At 38.1% G+C, this 16677-nt stretch overlaps 2 protein-coding genes across 2 annotated transcripts; one reads left to right on the top strand and one right to left on the bottom strand.

Annotated features, from left to right (window-relative positions):
* Positions 1-1739: 1739 nt before the first annotated feature.
* On the bottom strand, positions 1740-4672 carry LOC140244402 (uncharacterized). The gene is made up of 2 exons (XM_072324040.1): positions 4552-4672; positions 1740-2701 (listed from the first exon to the last, which is right to left on the bottom strand). Exons 1-2 carry the CDS (start codon positions 4670-4672, stop codon positions 1740-1742), a joined length of 1083 nt encoding a protein of 360 aa, XP_072180141.1.
* A 6965-nt stretch (positions 4673-11637) lies between these two features.
* On the top strand, positions 11638-14749 carry LOC140244245 (profilin-1B-like). The gene is made up of 3 exons (XM_072323880.1): positions 11638-11757; positions 13783-13954; positions 14652-14749. The coding sequence occupies exons 1-3, from the start codon at positions 11638-11640 to the stop codon at positions 14747-14749; spliced, it is 390 nt and encodes a 129-aa protein (XP_072179981.1).
* The last annotated feature ends 1928 nt before the right edge of the window (positions 14750-16677 follow it).

Raw genomic sequence — 16677 nt, 5'->3', positions numbered from 1 at the left:
GGATTTCGCAATATATGTATGCAGCACTGAATGGAAGGAAGCACGGTTTGACAAAGCATAAGGGGATAAAGAGGATAATAAATCACAGAAAACAAGGCATATAAAACTTTAAACGTCATTTACCAACAATATTCTATTCATCTGTGTCGATTTCACGGGACATAGATAAAAATGTACAGTGTATATCAAATTTCAATTCAATTCAAAATGATTTTATTTCCATATAAATTATAATATAATTATAAAGTATATGTACAAAACGCTTACATGATAACATTATTTTCAATGAACTTTGAATCACGTAAGTTTCAACAAAACGTGAATATAGTATTATAATGATATCAAATTTGGTTTGGATGAATAAACAAGTAAGCAATACAATCTTAATTTGTAAGTCTACATGGAAAAGAGGAATTCATGAGAAAAACACAGCTTGTAAAATTTGTGAATTACTCTAGATATTACCATATCGGTATATGGTTCTGGATGAATTTCATTTTTAAGATTGTTTCTTAAAAATTTCATGTCATATCTTAACCATATTTTTTATCAGCTTATAGAACTATTTTCTTTTAAAAATTTGAAAGGACGTGTAAATGCGCGGTAGTTATAACGTGTGAGAGCAAATCGTCAATAACGAGATATTTAAAAACCCAGCTCTTGGATATTTTTTTAAAAAATATATACTTATAACCGTTCATCTCCATGGTTAAAGGGATCGTATACTTTTGGTTAAGACCTAATTTCAGGATTCTAACATTTTTTGGTGAGATAATGAGAAACCTCTTATGAAATATGAAAGAGCATGTAATTCTATGAGGAATTCAATGTTTATTTGATGAAAATTGATTTTGAAATGGCTGAGATATCAAAAAAAAAGAGCGATACTAATAAAGTGTGGGACCCACACTTTATTACGATCGCTCTGTTTTACTTTGTTTTTTGATGTTTCAGTCATTCCAAACCCGATTTTCATCAAAGAAACTTTGAATTCCTCTTAAAATGGCATGCTCTGTACTATATCATACGTGTCTTCTTGGTATATCACAAAAAGTTAAAACATATTTTACTAAATGAATCCCATCTTCATCCTTGTTTAAAACGGTCAATGTTAGCTTTATTATATTACTCTTTGAAGAGATTGAGTGCTAGCGATAAAAGAGTGGCATTCAGAGAAGAGGCTGTCCAAATTCTCTTCCCAGAACACGGTAACACGGCAGATGGTATGGTGAAATTTGCAGATCTCCACAAAACTTTCGACCTTGTTCCTCATGACACGATTGTAAACCAATTTAGTGGTGATACTGAGAAAATCTACATTAGATTACACTGTTTTTACTTTAAGAAAATTATTTAGAGAAGCGCCTAAGTTCTCTTCACCAATACGTAACACGGCACGGTACGGTGAAATGTGCAGATCTCCGTAAGACCGTCGGTCTTGTTCCTCATTACACACCTATTGCAAACCAATTAAATGATGATACTGAGAAATGCGATTGAATTTTCTTAATGAGAAGTTTTGTCAGGTTTTGTCTGTGTCTCCTGTGCACCGTTTCTAGCCAACATTTTTTTTTGGGGGGGGGGGTGGGGAGGAGTGGGCTGGATTCCCCGTCAGGAGGCTGTAGAAGTGAAAGTCACTGACCGTCTAGCATATTGACGCATTGATGAACAGATAAAACGAAAGAATTGTTAAGAGATGGTCATAGTATGTTTTTAATGTGTCAATGGCTTGTTGTGCGTCAAGAATTCAGAAGCCAGAGCCCAATCTCCTGTAGCCGTTGCTTCTTGGCGTCGTGGCGGCCGGCATGGTTGCAGTGAGCTACGTATATGCTCTGCCAGTGTTCTTCCAGCCACTCGGGGTTGAACAGGTGTTTGCCCGTAGGAAACTGGTCGAAGTCAAGGCGCTTGAATGGGATGTCTTCAAAGCGGGGTAGGATGTGCGCAAGCGCGACCTGGTCGGACTCCATCCGCCGCCCTCGGTGGTTCTCCAGACGCCACACCCATTCCTTCACCATGGCGACCACGCGGGGGGTGGAGCGCATGTACATGAAGCAGGGGCAAGGGATGTGGTTCTCGAAGCCCTGCGCGAACCAGAGGTCGTAGATGCCGTACTCGCTCATGATGAACGCCACGGGGTCCTTCACCCAAATGGTGTCGGCGTCCACCAGGAGCACGTCCTGACCTTGCTCCAGTAGCGTCCTGATGTACACCGTACGACGTCGTATGAGCTCCTGGTACATCATGACCGGGCCGAAGCGGCGCGTGAAGTTGAAGGCGTACTGCTTCTGGTAGAGAACCCGGAACTCCTTGTTCGCCCTGATCGAGAAATATTTGTATGTGTCGGAATCTTCCGCGACCAGGGTGATATTGTAGCGAAGTCCGAGTCGTCGAAGACTCTCCAGCCAATTCTCAGCTATGTCCACGAATTCGGCGTTGACTGACGTCAAAATAACAAAATTTTTACTCCTCGGACCCCGGAGTACGGAGTCTGTGTTTGAATCCCTGAATTGCATCTGATTGCCAAGATTTTCCTGGACCGTCTTTTCAAACACTTTGATCTTCTCATCCTGCTCCTCGGAAAGGCGGAGTTCTGTACTATTATCCGCTGCACCCGTTTCTTTGTCTGTCTTTGATGTCGCGACGCCACTCAACTTCCGAGATCCTAGCTCATCGAATGCTGACCTCACGCGATTCATCTGCCCTATTGAATTAAAAAAAAAAATGAAGCAGAGTCAGGTAAGATTCACTTGTTACACATTGCTCTGGCGCATATGCCAGATGGTCGTATCTGACTTCATTCACAATTCTATCAATTTTTGTCAGTGGTTAGTCTGCTCGAAAAGCGTGAACATTATAGACATATGATTATGTAACAGATCTTTTGCAGCAGCATGTTATTGATGCTGAAATGAATGACAAGTAATCCAATACGTCAACGAGCAAAAAATTAAAGAAATGTCAAGCACAGAATCGCAAATTTAGACTACTATGTATATTTGACTTCTATTGCATGAAATGCCTCAGCATTGACGCCTATCTGGAAAAAAAAAAGAATCATTAGCAATTACGCTGAAAAAAAGCGTGAAATATGTGTCAATTGAATGCATACACAACAATACATAAATACATTATTGTATATTACCAGTTTCAAATAAACATAGACAGTACATAGTCTTCAACGATACGCCTGTATTCATTTCACATACTGTTTCCAAAATATAACGTAGGATGTGAAAGAGATAGATCAAATCACGAATTGTCTTTCCTCTGATTTTTCAGTGACTTGCAGCTTGAAGAATCAGCCAAGGGGGGGGGGGGAGGGGGATTCTAACACTAAAACAATAGAATCCCCGATGTTGGTAAAAATGTATCGCATGGAGGCACTGTTTGGAGAGTTTTATACCCATTATCCATGCAAGTTTATCTTGAGTCTTTTTCTACTTTACTTGTGTTATAAAAAAAAAACAAGGAATCTAACATTCAGATTGTTTTTGTTTGTATTGTTTTTTCTCGTGTTTGTTCAAATCTGAATTCACCTATGGCATTTGTATTTCAATTAAAAAAAATAATATACACGTTACATTATGATTACACAGAAGAATATTCCTGGTTTGCAGGTTTTAATGTCACACATATTGTCACAAAAGTTGGAAACTTTGATAAAGATCCTAAATGCTTTCAAAACCACAAAAAAAAAAATTAACAGAAGATTAACAGAAAGGAGAGAAGAGCGAAGGTATTTTCAAAGAATTAGAGAATCACTGGCATTTTTTATGTGTACAACATTGTTCAAAGCGAGGGGAAAACCACCACAATCAAGTCCTTATCCTACATGCATAATTCGTAGCTTCAATTGCCCGGATCGCCGTTAGATAACGTGTGTTTACCGAGGGTGGGAGAACCCATTGTCGTCTGTTCCACCTGTTTGCACAGGAAAGCTAACTTGTAAGCATGTGTTCCCTAAACGCATTACCGTACACGAGTTTCTTGCGAACGTATTAGTGAAGGTTTCTTTTCCCAATTTAACCAAACTCACGCAAAGGAGATCAACCCCATACCAAGCCTACTTATCTCAACTGTACTGTCGTATTGATATGATACATACAATCATTGATTAAGGTCTGATCTTTCTACCTAACCTATATTCCAGTATATCAAGCTGCCGTAGGAGATCAGTTTCAAATTAAGAAAATAGAATTGAAAAGCTAAATATTCAATCTTAGTTTTTCCTATATAAACTCTGGGCACGTGTATGAAAAATAAGGATATGCGTGTGTGTACATTAAATAATGATTATAATATCTGCATACGATACGGGGTGCCTAGCCGGAAAAGCCGTATATTCGTTGTAATATTTACATTATTTTTGTTTGTTTGTGTGTGTGTGTGTGTGTGTGTGTGTGTGTGTGTGTTTTGTGTGTGCAGCGGTTTCTGATTCACCAGAGTACTACTGAATAGAGAATGTTGAATTAAAAAAACAAATAAGTTTTTATCACACACGATGACAAATATTATGCCGTGCATGGTCGACCATGAAGTCATTCAACTTACCCATGTAGACTCCCACGCTGTTCATGTACATGATCGTTCCGATAACCGTCACGGATACGACGAGCTGGACTGCCATGAGGAGGCCGATCAGGGACGACACAGTCAATTCTATCTTCGTCATCGTGGTCGACGCTCTCCGAGATTTTTCCACCGCGTGAATGGCGAGCTCGAGATAGTGAGCACTAGTAGGCCTACGTTCCTCGTTTCCTTCTGGAATGGTACAAACATGCCGGGTCGGTGCCCGCTGACTGTTCCTTGACACCTTGGGCGGACCACGCGGAGTCGATCTGTATCGCTAACAGTGTCAGGTGGAGCAAGGGGTGTGGGAATTTAGCGGGTCTCGAGTTCAACGATGATCTCGAGTTCAACAAGTGGATGAAAGAAGAATACCACCGCGTGAATGGCGCGCTCCGATTTGGGAGTACCTAATTCCTTCTCGTCTTCTGGAACGGTAGGCGGGGTTGTCGCCGGCTGCCTACTACTATTAACGATTAACGTGCTTGCTGTCTTCAGCGAACCACACGGCGTCTGAACTTACATCCCTGGGTGGAGTAATTAGGGGCGGAGGAGCTTAGCGGAGCCCCGGTGCTTTCGATCTAAACAATTGGATTTCAAGATGCTCTCAGTTGATGTTTACCCACCTCCATGACGTGTACACAGGGGATACAGGAATCTTTCCAGTCACAGTGAATGAATATTGAGCTCCCTTTACATTAAAAAAAAAGTCCTCGTATAGTCCCATATGCCGGAATGCAGTAGCATGGAATTATGACCGTCAACACTGTTAATTCTGGACAAACGGTTGTAGTTTTAGTTATTGTCTTGTGTTAGCAGATATTAGTTTGCTTTTTTATTCTTCTTCATCAAATAGGAGGGAAGGGAAATATGTTATCGTCAGTTTGATCAATTGAAGTATGAATAAGCTATCTGTATATTCAAATTAATGATATTCTTGCGTCGAGTTGTTTTATTGCAATTGATTAACACACTGCCTTTCAACGACGTCATGACTACTCTAATACATTGATTAATTCAGTGCTTATCGATGTACAGGACAATATTTTAACAATTTGCAATCTATCTGCGTATAATGGTAACATATCTAGGAAATGCGACGTTAAACCGACTTGTCAACCATCCTGCGGAGACTATCGCAATGTTAGACAGCAATACCATGCTTTACTTTTAAAACTCCAACACACAAAAATCAAGATATAGATTCAAATGTATATGAAATCGAGAGTTCCTGTACCACCAACGTGGCAATGAATGAAGTATAGCAGTTAAATGGGGTGCTGGAAGGGGAACTAGGGGTACAGGAGTACTGCTGCACGAATAACAGGCCTGTGCTGAGTTAGCTAATGGGCACATTGGTAAAAATTACCTTAATTCTTTTTTCCACTGTTGGTTCGGCACTTCACTCGTCTTCAAAGCGGCAAAATGCATAAAAAACTAGCCCGACTTGAAAATTTATGGAATTCATGTTCAAACAAAGAATGAACTTGGGTAGACTTTGTTGACCAGTATGGTCCGTCAATCAAACCTCGGGAAGCATCTCTTTCAATATTTTGAACTTGTCATTTTAATATTAGATTCCCAAGTACAAGTGAGGCTTGATGGCAGGTGGCTATGGGCCTTCTAGAAAGTGACAATTTCAAGGAATGTAATAATTACGTCATAGATGCATTATCGCAGTGAATTTAAAACCCAGCATGCTCAATATAATAAATTATTGTGTACACCTGGCCTCTTTCATCTTCATGTCTTTTTTTTTTCATCTGTGGCTGTACCATTTCTTTTTTTTTTCTGAAAAAAAAGTCACATACCCACTTGTCACCGAGGGCTTCCATACATACCAATACCTAGCGATGACGTCATAAATTATGGTGAGAAAGGGGTAGTTGCGCGCCTTTTCAGAGACCACAATACATATCTAAATAGCAAGCAGGGCCACATTTCACACACAAAAAAAAGTTGCTATGATAGCAACTTTTTTGAGATATTAATTGTCATGGTAACGACAGTGAGCAAGCTACATGATTGTCTATTGCTATGGGAAGTTGTATTCAGCAAGAGTTTTATATCATCACATCTTCTATTAAACGGGACCCCTCGGTGATCTGTATGTCTAACAACCAAAGTCAGTCGACTTATTCTCTCTTTCCTTCTTGCTCCTTATCTCCATCTCCCTTCCCCTTCTCTCTTTCTATCTATCTCTCTCTCTCTCTCTCCTTCCTTCTTTCATCAAACTCCGAATTCTTCTTTTTTTTCTGAAAATGACGACTTTTTGCAGCCTTTAAATCACGCCTGGAAAGCTGCTGTTTAAAAAACCAGCAGTTTAAGGCTCAGTAAGAAATATAAGCCTAAGAGAAAATATAAACCTTTAAAAAAAAATGGGACAGACAATGTAACGTGGTGGGTTGAACACACAAATTTCGCCTCATTGATTTTCCTCAACACAGATTGCATTTTCTTTCCAATCAAAAAGGCAATTATTGGATCATTCTGAGTGCTCGAATGCAAAGAGTGCACAAGGTTACGAGAAGACTTTGTAGCTACTACGTACTATACATTTAATACAAACAATATCGTTTTTCTCCAATATATTGCCCTGCAAATTCAAGTCTTGTCTCATCTGACTTCAAAAAGGAGAGGTCATACCCTTCGTAACAAATAAAGTGGACTCCCGATAAAACGAAGTCCTCGCGACCGACACTTTCCTGTCGTTATATCGAAATTTCGTTATAACCGAACAAATAAATAAGCAATAAAAAAACATAGAGTGGATAATGTTGAGGCCTGAATTTCTACTTCGTTGTTACCGGAATTTCGTCATAACCATGTTCGTTATACATGTAATTGGACTGCGCTGTATATTGTTGTTTTAGTGAATTGACAAAGAGAACTTTCTTGTGTGAGAGCTTTCTCTTTTTCGACTGTTTATCAACATCATCAACATACAGTAACAAAAAAAAATCCTGTACATCATTTACGAACTAAAGACCTTTGGAGATTTTTCGAACCATGACGTCGTCCCCATAATCCAATTTGTTGGAATTTGACTAATACCTCTGCCTTGTGAAAATCGTGATGATTTATAATCCTCTAAATTGAGCTTTTGTTAACTAGCTCCTTCGTTCTGGTTTGAGATTTTTTTTTTCAATAACTGATGCTGCTTGAACACCCGGGTTCATTTCATATTAAAGAAAGAGTAACAGCTTTTAGAACAACAGAGAAAATTTGATCAAATTCGGATAAAAATTCGAAAAGTGATAATTGCAAAGTTTCTCTTATTTTTTGAAAAAAAAAAATCTCGAATAGCTGATACAAATATATTACGCAAATAAGAAAGCTGACGATGTCATAATTACCCAATTTTCCGCTTTTCGTTTGCAAAAACAAACAAACAAACAAATAATCGATTTAATTTCTGCAGTGAAAGTAACAAAATGTTAATCCTGATTGAATAACTTCAAAATAATAATCAGTCAGACATAATTTGGGATTTGATGCTGAAGAGTAAAATTGTGTTTGCCCAAACACAGGAAATTTCAAAATTTTTATGTATAAACTACACAGGATATTGATTGTGATTCAATGATTATCATCAACTACCCGATTTGCATACTCATTCTGGCTATTCAAGAACTGTTCTGTGAAAATCGCGAAAGTTCACGAGTTCATTTCCGTAATCGTTTTCAAATTTTGACTGCCTTTTCATTGTTGTGGTTATAAGATTACTTTCTTTCTTATCTAAAGCTCCCTGGAAAGACACCAATATCTGGCTGAAGCCAACATAGTACATACATTTAGCTGCTCCGGAATTCCCTTTTAACCCGTTGAGGACGAGTCCCGAGTATGCTCAGGCAGGTGTCTATGGGAAATGCATGTTGTAGCAAAATCAGTCCGTATATTCAACGAGTTAACTTGAGCATGGGGTCGATCATGGAGACATGGAGTCATGTTTGATTACAAGCAAACCATCATCAAAGACAACATTGATTAATTAAATATCAGCCATAGATGGGGGGTTTTTTCCCCGCAAGAAGGGAATCGTTTGCAAAAACGATTTCCAATAGGATTGCATTCGGCAGCCGTCTACGAATCATCATAGCTCTGCTAGACTTTAACCGCACTACACTTTGAGGCGAATAGGCCCAATGCAAACACCACCAGAGTTGACAATGCACTGTTCTTGCAAATTACAGTTTCTACGGGGAGGCTGTGTAACTTGTAGAATCTGTTTACCATTTTTCTCTGTTGATCATAGCAAGTCTCTTCTGTTTTCTATTGTGATGGTGGGGGAGTGATTGTGGCTTTGGGTTTTGTTTTGATTTGATTTGATTTGTTGTTGCTGTTGTTTTTTTTCCTCCTTCCGCCCAGTGAAAGTGAACAAGTGAGGGCGGCAGACAAGAAAGGCTTGCTTCCTTTTGTCATCTTCACAGTGGACGTGATCTAGAATGCTTCAGGCAGCCCAGCCTTCACAAGGCGGTTTCCATTTGGTTCGAAATTTCTCCTATGAGTCCAGATTCCTTCCTTGGAATTTCAAAAATAATAATAACAATAATAATTCGACTGTAAAACCGAATGACTGAAGTTAAATGATAAATGTTTTGAGATACTTCCTTGAAAAAAAAAAAACAGCTCACTGAATATTATCCTCACAGTCCCAAAGAGAAAAGCTAGAAGTTTCTTTTTATCAAAAAACTGTAAAAAAAAACAAAAAACAAAAAACAAACAAACAAACAAACAAACAAACAAACAAACAAAACAATTCTCGGTCAATTATCAAGAAAAAAACAAAAAACTATATACTCTAGTATTGAATGTAAAACTTTGCTAAGGCAGGAAAACTAACAACAAACAAACAAATGAAAAGACTCTACGGTCTCAAAATCTGGCTCATTAGATAGTTTGCAAACTCAATTTTGACAGTTATGAACGCTTCCATTGCTGCATTCATAAGTATAAGCTTTTCAAGTTGTATTCTATTACACTACAGATTCTTGCATTTTAAGTGTTTATTATTATCATCATTACTATTATCATTATTATTATTATTATTATTATCATCATCATCATCATCATCATTATTATTTTTACTATTATCATCATCATTATCATCATCATCATCATCATCTCCATCATCATCATTACTTTCTTTATTTCATCATTTCAACATCAATATCTGATTCATCCCTCAATCAATCCATGGTTATTTCGTCAAGCAAGTCAAAAAGCAGATTTCTGGAGATATATACACATAAAACCCTAGAGAAAATTAATTGTTCACCTGCAGAAACACAAGAGATATAGAAGTTGAGAGAGGCGTTTTTTATTTCAGTCGAAGATTTGGGCAAGACGTCTTGATCTTGAGACTACGAGCATCGAATGGCCTTGGAACACTGTTAGCTGGAGAGCCGTCACGTTCAAGGAAAAATTTGTGTCAACTTTATAGCCTTTCCTAGATCTGTGATGCGCACACAGACCACACACACACACATACTGTATTATGTATCGATATATGTATAAAATCATTGTATATATAAATTAAATATATATATATATATATATATATGTATATATATATATATATACACATACATATATATATACATACATATAGGCATACATGTATGTAGAGAGAGAGAGAGAGAGAGAGAGAGAGAGAGAGAGAAGAATCATAAAGAGAACAAGAGAGAAGGAACAACAGCAGAAGTTCTGTTTTGGTTTTACCAGGGAGGTATGTTTTTACTGTGAAGATTGTATGTTCCATAAACACAGAAGGATTTAAAAGATTCAGATGTACCAAGCAGCTGCACTAGAAGTTTACCTATGAATATAAACTTCGTGATTATGTATTATAATTTCATATATTTAATCATAATTTATTATCATATCATATATCAATTATCATTTTTATCATTAAACTATATATTACGAATTATAGAAGTACATTATATACTAATGTATCATATATTTCTTCATATGTTTCATAAGAGAGAAAAGAGAGGAAGAAAAAGAGAAAGTGAGAATGAAGGAGAGATGCGTCATGTGGTTTCTCTATTCAATATGATTGGAGAGCTAATAGGTGAGCCTTCATTATAGAAGGCGCAACCTGACGTTATCAATCACACCGAGCAGAGCTGCATAGCTCTGATTCTAGAAGGGCTATCCATCGCAGGAGGACGGGAGGAGGAGAGGTCGAGACGACATCCGTGTCATCGCTCGTCAAATCACTCTCTCTTCCCCCGAGGGCCCCATGATATGTCCAGTCAATCATGCTATTTACCCCCAAGCTTGCATACACCGCAACTACATCAACTTGTTACATCATATACATTTACACATACTTGTTTATCTACTCATGTCTATAATTAGATACATACTGGGATATATATATATATATATATATATATATATATATGTTTGTGTAATGTGCAAATACGTATGCATATATACATAATATTTTATATATAGGGAGGCAGAGAGAGAGAGAGATTAGAGATGAGAGATGAGGAGGGGGAAGTAAAGAGGCTTCTTTTTTTTTTGGGGGGGGGACCTATAACCCGGTGTTTTTATGATCTTGACTTTCCCCTGAAAACTAGCAGCGAACCATCAAAACTTCTGAAGATGTCTCAAACATCATTGTCTTTGCACTCCATCTCACTTTCTCTTCTACTGGTCCCGTTTCCATAGCGACACTCCCTTGCTGCCTCTTCTAGCTCGCCTCTTCTGGCCTGGTGTCTGTTGCATCTCACACCTCGCCAACCCTTCCTCCTCCCGACTTCTTTTGTGTCTTACACCTCATGTCTTCCTGACTCCTCTCAATGTCCAACCCCTCCCCGCCTACCCCCTCCTCCTCCTCCACCCTCTTCCTTTTCCGGACCAACCACCACTAACCATCCATCCTGTCAGTCTCTCATTACGACGGACACCAGTACCCGTCACCTACCGCCGTATCAGCCACACCGCAGGAAGAACGCATTTGCAGTGAGATTACGTGCGTGAACCTCGTCATTCCGTGCCTTGTAGCCGGTACATTACTTTTTTTGGTGCAGGTTGTATACTCATATTCATCCAGCCATGGCCAATGCGTGGAAAGAAGACTACATCGATAAAACTCTGATGAGTTCCGGCAACCTACAGCACGCCGCCATAGCCGGATTAGATGGCCAGATTTGGGCCTCATCTGACGACTTTAAGGTAAGATTTAGAACTTTTCTGTTCCACGACTCCCAGCATTTGCCCAGATTATATCTAATTATTAAACGTTCAAAAGGGCTTTGGCAGGTCCTTAAAGTTTGGGGGGTATTGTGATTGGTTTTTAACGTTTAAAAAACGACTTTAAAGTTCATTTTAAACAGAAACCTTTCAATAATAAAAAACGCTCCGAAAACGTTTTGACAAAATATGCAAATAACAAACTTGGAATGTTTCAAGAACGTTCTGAAACCGTCAACTTCTTAGCTGGTTTGGAGGGAAAGGATTCCTAACATGCTCTACCAAGGTCCAATTTCTCTGTGACCACTAAAACAAATCAAATGGAGTTTTCTGTAAGACGTACGTTACAAGTTAAAGTTTCATACCTTGATATTTCATTTGTATTGATTCAGCATCTTTAAATATATTACTGCAGAAAGTCCAATGGTATTTTTTTTTCTGTATATACGCCTACGTCCAGAAAACGTCCAATTGTTAACTGGATTGGAGAGAAAGGATTCCTGACATGCTCAAAGGTCCAACTTCTCTGTGACCAATGAAGCAAATCAAATGGTTTTTTTTTTTTCTGTAAGATGTACGTAACAAGATAAAGTTTCATACCTTGAAATTCTATCTTTATTGATTCAGAATTTGTAAATTTACTATAGTTAAAATCCAATCTTTTTTTTTTTGGGGGGGGGGCATACGGTGCAAGCCAAACGATAAATGTATCCTTGTACATAGTTTGATGCCACGTATCGACAAATAGTGTTATGAAATATATGATGATATATATATATATATATATATTTGATGATAATAATAATGTTGATAATAATTACAACAACGGTAATGATAGTAATCATGACAATGATGACGATGATGATGATAATAATAATAATAATAATAATAATAATAATAATAATAATAATAATAATACGTTGCATTTAAGTAAAAAATAGGACAGAAAGGTGATATCAAATAAAAATATAACTCATTAAAATGCATTTGAAATAATTATACATTATGTATTCACATCTACTTACATTCATCTACTTACATGTATAATGTAAAGTTATCGTATACTTTGACGAAGGAACCCCGTCAATTACAAATGCTTTACAAACAATCATGCACAAAGCATATGAGCCAAAAAGTCGAAGAGATGTTTTGGTTATACGATTATACAAAGTGGGCATTTTCCCGAAACTATGGTTTATCCGTTCTGCCGGAGCCTTGTATATGGATCGAGATACAGTTGGTGACTTTTTTTTTGTTTTCTTCTCATCGTTTGTTTGTTTGTTCTGTTTACGCAAGGAAACACAACGTTATTATCATGTATTGTACTGTTACATTGTCCCAGAATTAGTAATGTCTTGATGATGTTGTTGAGTCTTATCAGGTTATCAAAATGTTACGCCTCGTTTAACTAGATTAGAGGAAAGCGAGCCACATAGATGTACATACAGACAATTTGAGGAGTATTAATTCACTCTATCAGAATTGTTAACAGCTTTAAGTCTTCGTCGTTCTTATTCGTTATCTTGTCCTCTATTATCATCAACAAATTCTTCCTGACTGTCTTATGAATTGTGGGTTTGTTTGTTTGTTTTGTTTGTTTTTTTTTTTGCTTCAGCATTACAAGAAATCAAGTTGCTTTTAATACCATTTAATGTACAAAGATGAAGGTGATATTTTGCGACGAGAGAGTACAGTTATAGTAGCTTTAGGGGTTTTCGTCATTTCAGTACTGTTGTTTCTTGTGCTCAATCTGTATCATTATTACGTTATGAACAGCAAGTGGGGATAAAAAGATAACCTGGGATCCTATTCATGGACAGTAAAATCAGGAAAAGAAAGCCTCTATAATACTAAAAGATATATATCTATGTTTTCTCGAGTTATAGTTTGACCTGTAATCCTATTTTTTCCTTTCTCTCAACCCAACAACACCTATGTACAAACAATGCATATCCACTCACGCACACGAAAACATACGTAACTCAATCCATACACACAACCTTACAGATTACACCAGCGGAAGTTGGAATGCTCATCCGTGGTTTCACGACTGGCGATTCGCTGAGGCAGAACGGTCTTTTGATCGGAGGTGTCAAGTACATTCTGCTGCAGGCAGACGACAGTGTGGTACTGGGAAGGAAGCAGCAAACTGGCGTTTGCGCGGGAAAGAGCAGTACAGGTGAGTCCCCCCCCCCCCCCCTCCACACACACACATCATATAGGCCTACTCACAAATAAATGAATGGAATTTTCAAGTTACATCTGATATGAGAACGAGAAAGTTATATCAGTAAATGCTCTGTACCACAACAGAGAAGCTAGTGATAATTTGAACACACTGGCAAAGAGATTTTATCATGACGTATGGTGGGATTACAACGTCTAGCGTTATTTGCACCTTAGAGGAACAGATTAAAAACTCAGCATCATCTTGCTTTATTCTTGAGACGATAGACGATTTCAGAACAGAAAAAATATATATATATATTTTGGGAACTATTTTTTTTTTCGTGGTATAAAAGATACCAGCAGTAGAAGTGTAAGCATGATGATAACATATGGAAGAGTCAACATGTTGTTGCAGCAGAAGTTAAAACTGTGGTAGAAGTTAAAACTGTGGTAGAAGTTAAAACTGTTTTAGAAGTCTAGTGGATGCAGTAGAAACCGTAATAATAATAGCAGCAGTGATGATGTGAATAGCGTTGATTTTGCTGGCAACAGAAGGTGTTTGTGCAGGTTGATGTTTTGTGTTTTTTTTTTTTAAGTACTTGGCAGCTTGGTAGTATCTATGAACAGTTTTTGCGAATTGTGAAAATTGACTTTCCCTTTACGGGATTCCCCGACAATATTCATGTTTTGCTCTCCCCGAATCGCAGCTGTGGTAATCGGTGTCTACGGAGCTGACCACGTGGCTGGAAATGCAAATAAAGCGGTTCAGTCCTTGGCGCAGTATCTGATTGGTCAAGGCATTTGAAGGACTCGCCCATTCATGCTCGAGGATCTGACGTGAAATAACGATGAGGGACAAAATGACTTATGTTATTTCATCATTTTTAATGCATCAATACCCGTCTCCATTAAAAATCCACGTTTGGAATAAAAGTAGGCCCGATACATACGCCAACAATCGCGTTTTTTGCCAAGAAATTTTATGACAGCAGAGTCTGCGACGCTGTATTTCATTCACCACTCTCTGCACTGCAAGAAAATTGGATTATATCGGAATGGTAGTATGAGGATATGCTGGAATCGTTCACCAATTCCAGAAGACTCTCCAAGTCCTTGCGGATGATTGACTCGTCTAAATGAAACGGCAATATGACTGAGCGTGAGTCAGTGAATGTATATCCTAATCAGAGGAAGGGAGTTGGAAATGCATCTCGGGTTCGACACATTTTTTTTTAACAATTGAAATTGAAAAAAAAATGGAGGATATTTATTCAAATATCACGAAGTGTGATTGTTAGCGTAGGCAAGTTATTTAAAGTCTGAAATATGAGAGGGCGTGCACACGAATTTGTGACTGGCAGAGACCTGGGATATACCACCACAAGATAAAATCAGATAACCGTTCTCCGTGTTCCATCTTATATAATCATCCTTACGGCCGCATCATCTCAACTATCAAAAAGTATAGTTTTCAGATGAATTTGACGAACCATATCACTCACAGCTCAGAGGAATTTCAGTCCCTTTCTATGGACATGTGAAATTTATTGTGCCACCTTTTCCCCAAATTGGAAGTACTCCTGTGAAGCTTTAATATTCAACAAGTATTTGCTCAAACGTACCCATCCATCTGAAATGTCAGCAACTGATCATGGAGACAAAGTTGAACTCTTGGGATGGTTTTCTGAAATCCTTCGTCGAAAGAAATTTCTTCCTAAGTCAGGATTGTTTTCGTAAGTGGTATTCTGAAAATCTTCCTTAAGTTTCTTTCTACTTAAAGTGTCTTCCTCACTTTTTTCCTAAACTTAGGAAGAAACTTAAGAAAATATGCAAATGAGGATGAATCCTGGGAAGATAATATGCAAATTTCTGGCTTAGGAGGAAGTCGGTATTCTAGAATGCACTGAGGAAAGAGTTTTAGGAAGATTATTAGGAATAAGATAAGCAAGCTGCAAAACATCGTGATTCATGTGTTTTGATGCGCGAAATGGGCATGAGAAATGGGACATGTTGCGCACACACATGTATTTAACATTACGTCATAGTCGTAATTGTCATTGGTTGGTTCCTTGTGATACGGCATTTCGTATTGGCTTAAGAAAGAACACTGGGCGGAGATAAGGATGATGTAATTGGCATTAAAAGAAGTTCCAAGGAAGAAATTTCAGAATACCAATTCTGTCTTTCCCTGGCACTTCATAACTTTCTGACTTAGGAAGAAACTTAGGATGATTTTCAGAATGCTACCCTTGAGTTTCACAAGAGGACTGGTCAGGTGAGGGAGAAAACATGTGGTATGTCTGTATGTTTATGAAGCATGGAGAACTTAACCTCCCCAAAGAAGTACTTTCAGCAGTGAGGTTAGAACGTAATATTTTTCGACAGGAAAGAGAGGAAATGTCATTATCTGTTACATTGTATGGGCTTTGTAATCGTCAAGTACTTTGAAGGCATGCCCTCCACTTGAATGTCCCGTGGTAACCAATCATCTCCAAGATTTCCAGCGTCATGTGCGCAGTGCGCACAAGGATCTTCTGAATCACAGTTCCGTAATGAAACGCGCTATACTAGTTATCTTTCGCTCAGTTATTGACATAGTACAGAGAATTCAAAGCTTAGTTTTGTATCGATCCCACTAAAAAAAAAGAAAGAATGACCACTGGAAAGCATCCAAGATTGGTTTACCCGTGTATAGAAGTACAATGCAACATGTTCATCTAATCTCTATGGCTA

The sequence above is a fragment of the Diadema setosum genome, chromosome 21 (genome assembly GCF_964275005.1).
Source record: "Diadema setosum chromosome 21, eeDiaSeto1, whole genome shotgun sequence".
NCBI lineage: Eukaryota > Metazoa > Echinodermata > Echinoidea > Diadematoida > Diadematidae > Diadema > Diadema setosum.
The sequence above is the reverse complement of the archived record's forward strand: the minus strand, read 5'-3'. Positions and strand labels throughout refer to the sequence as shown.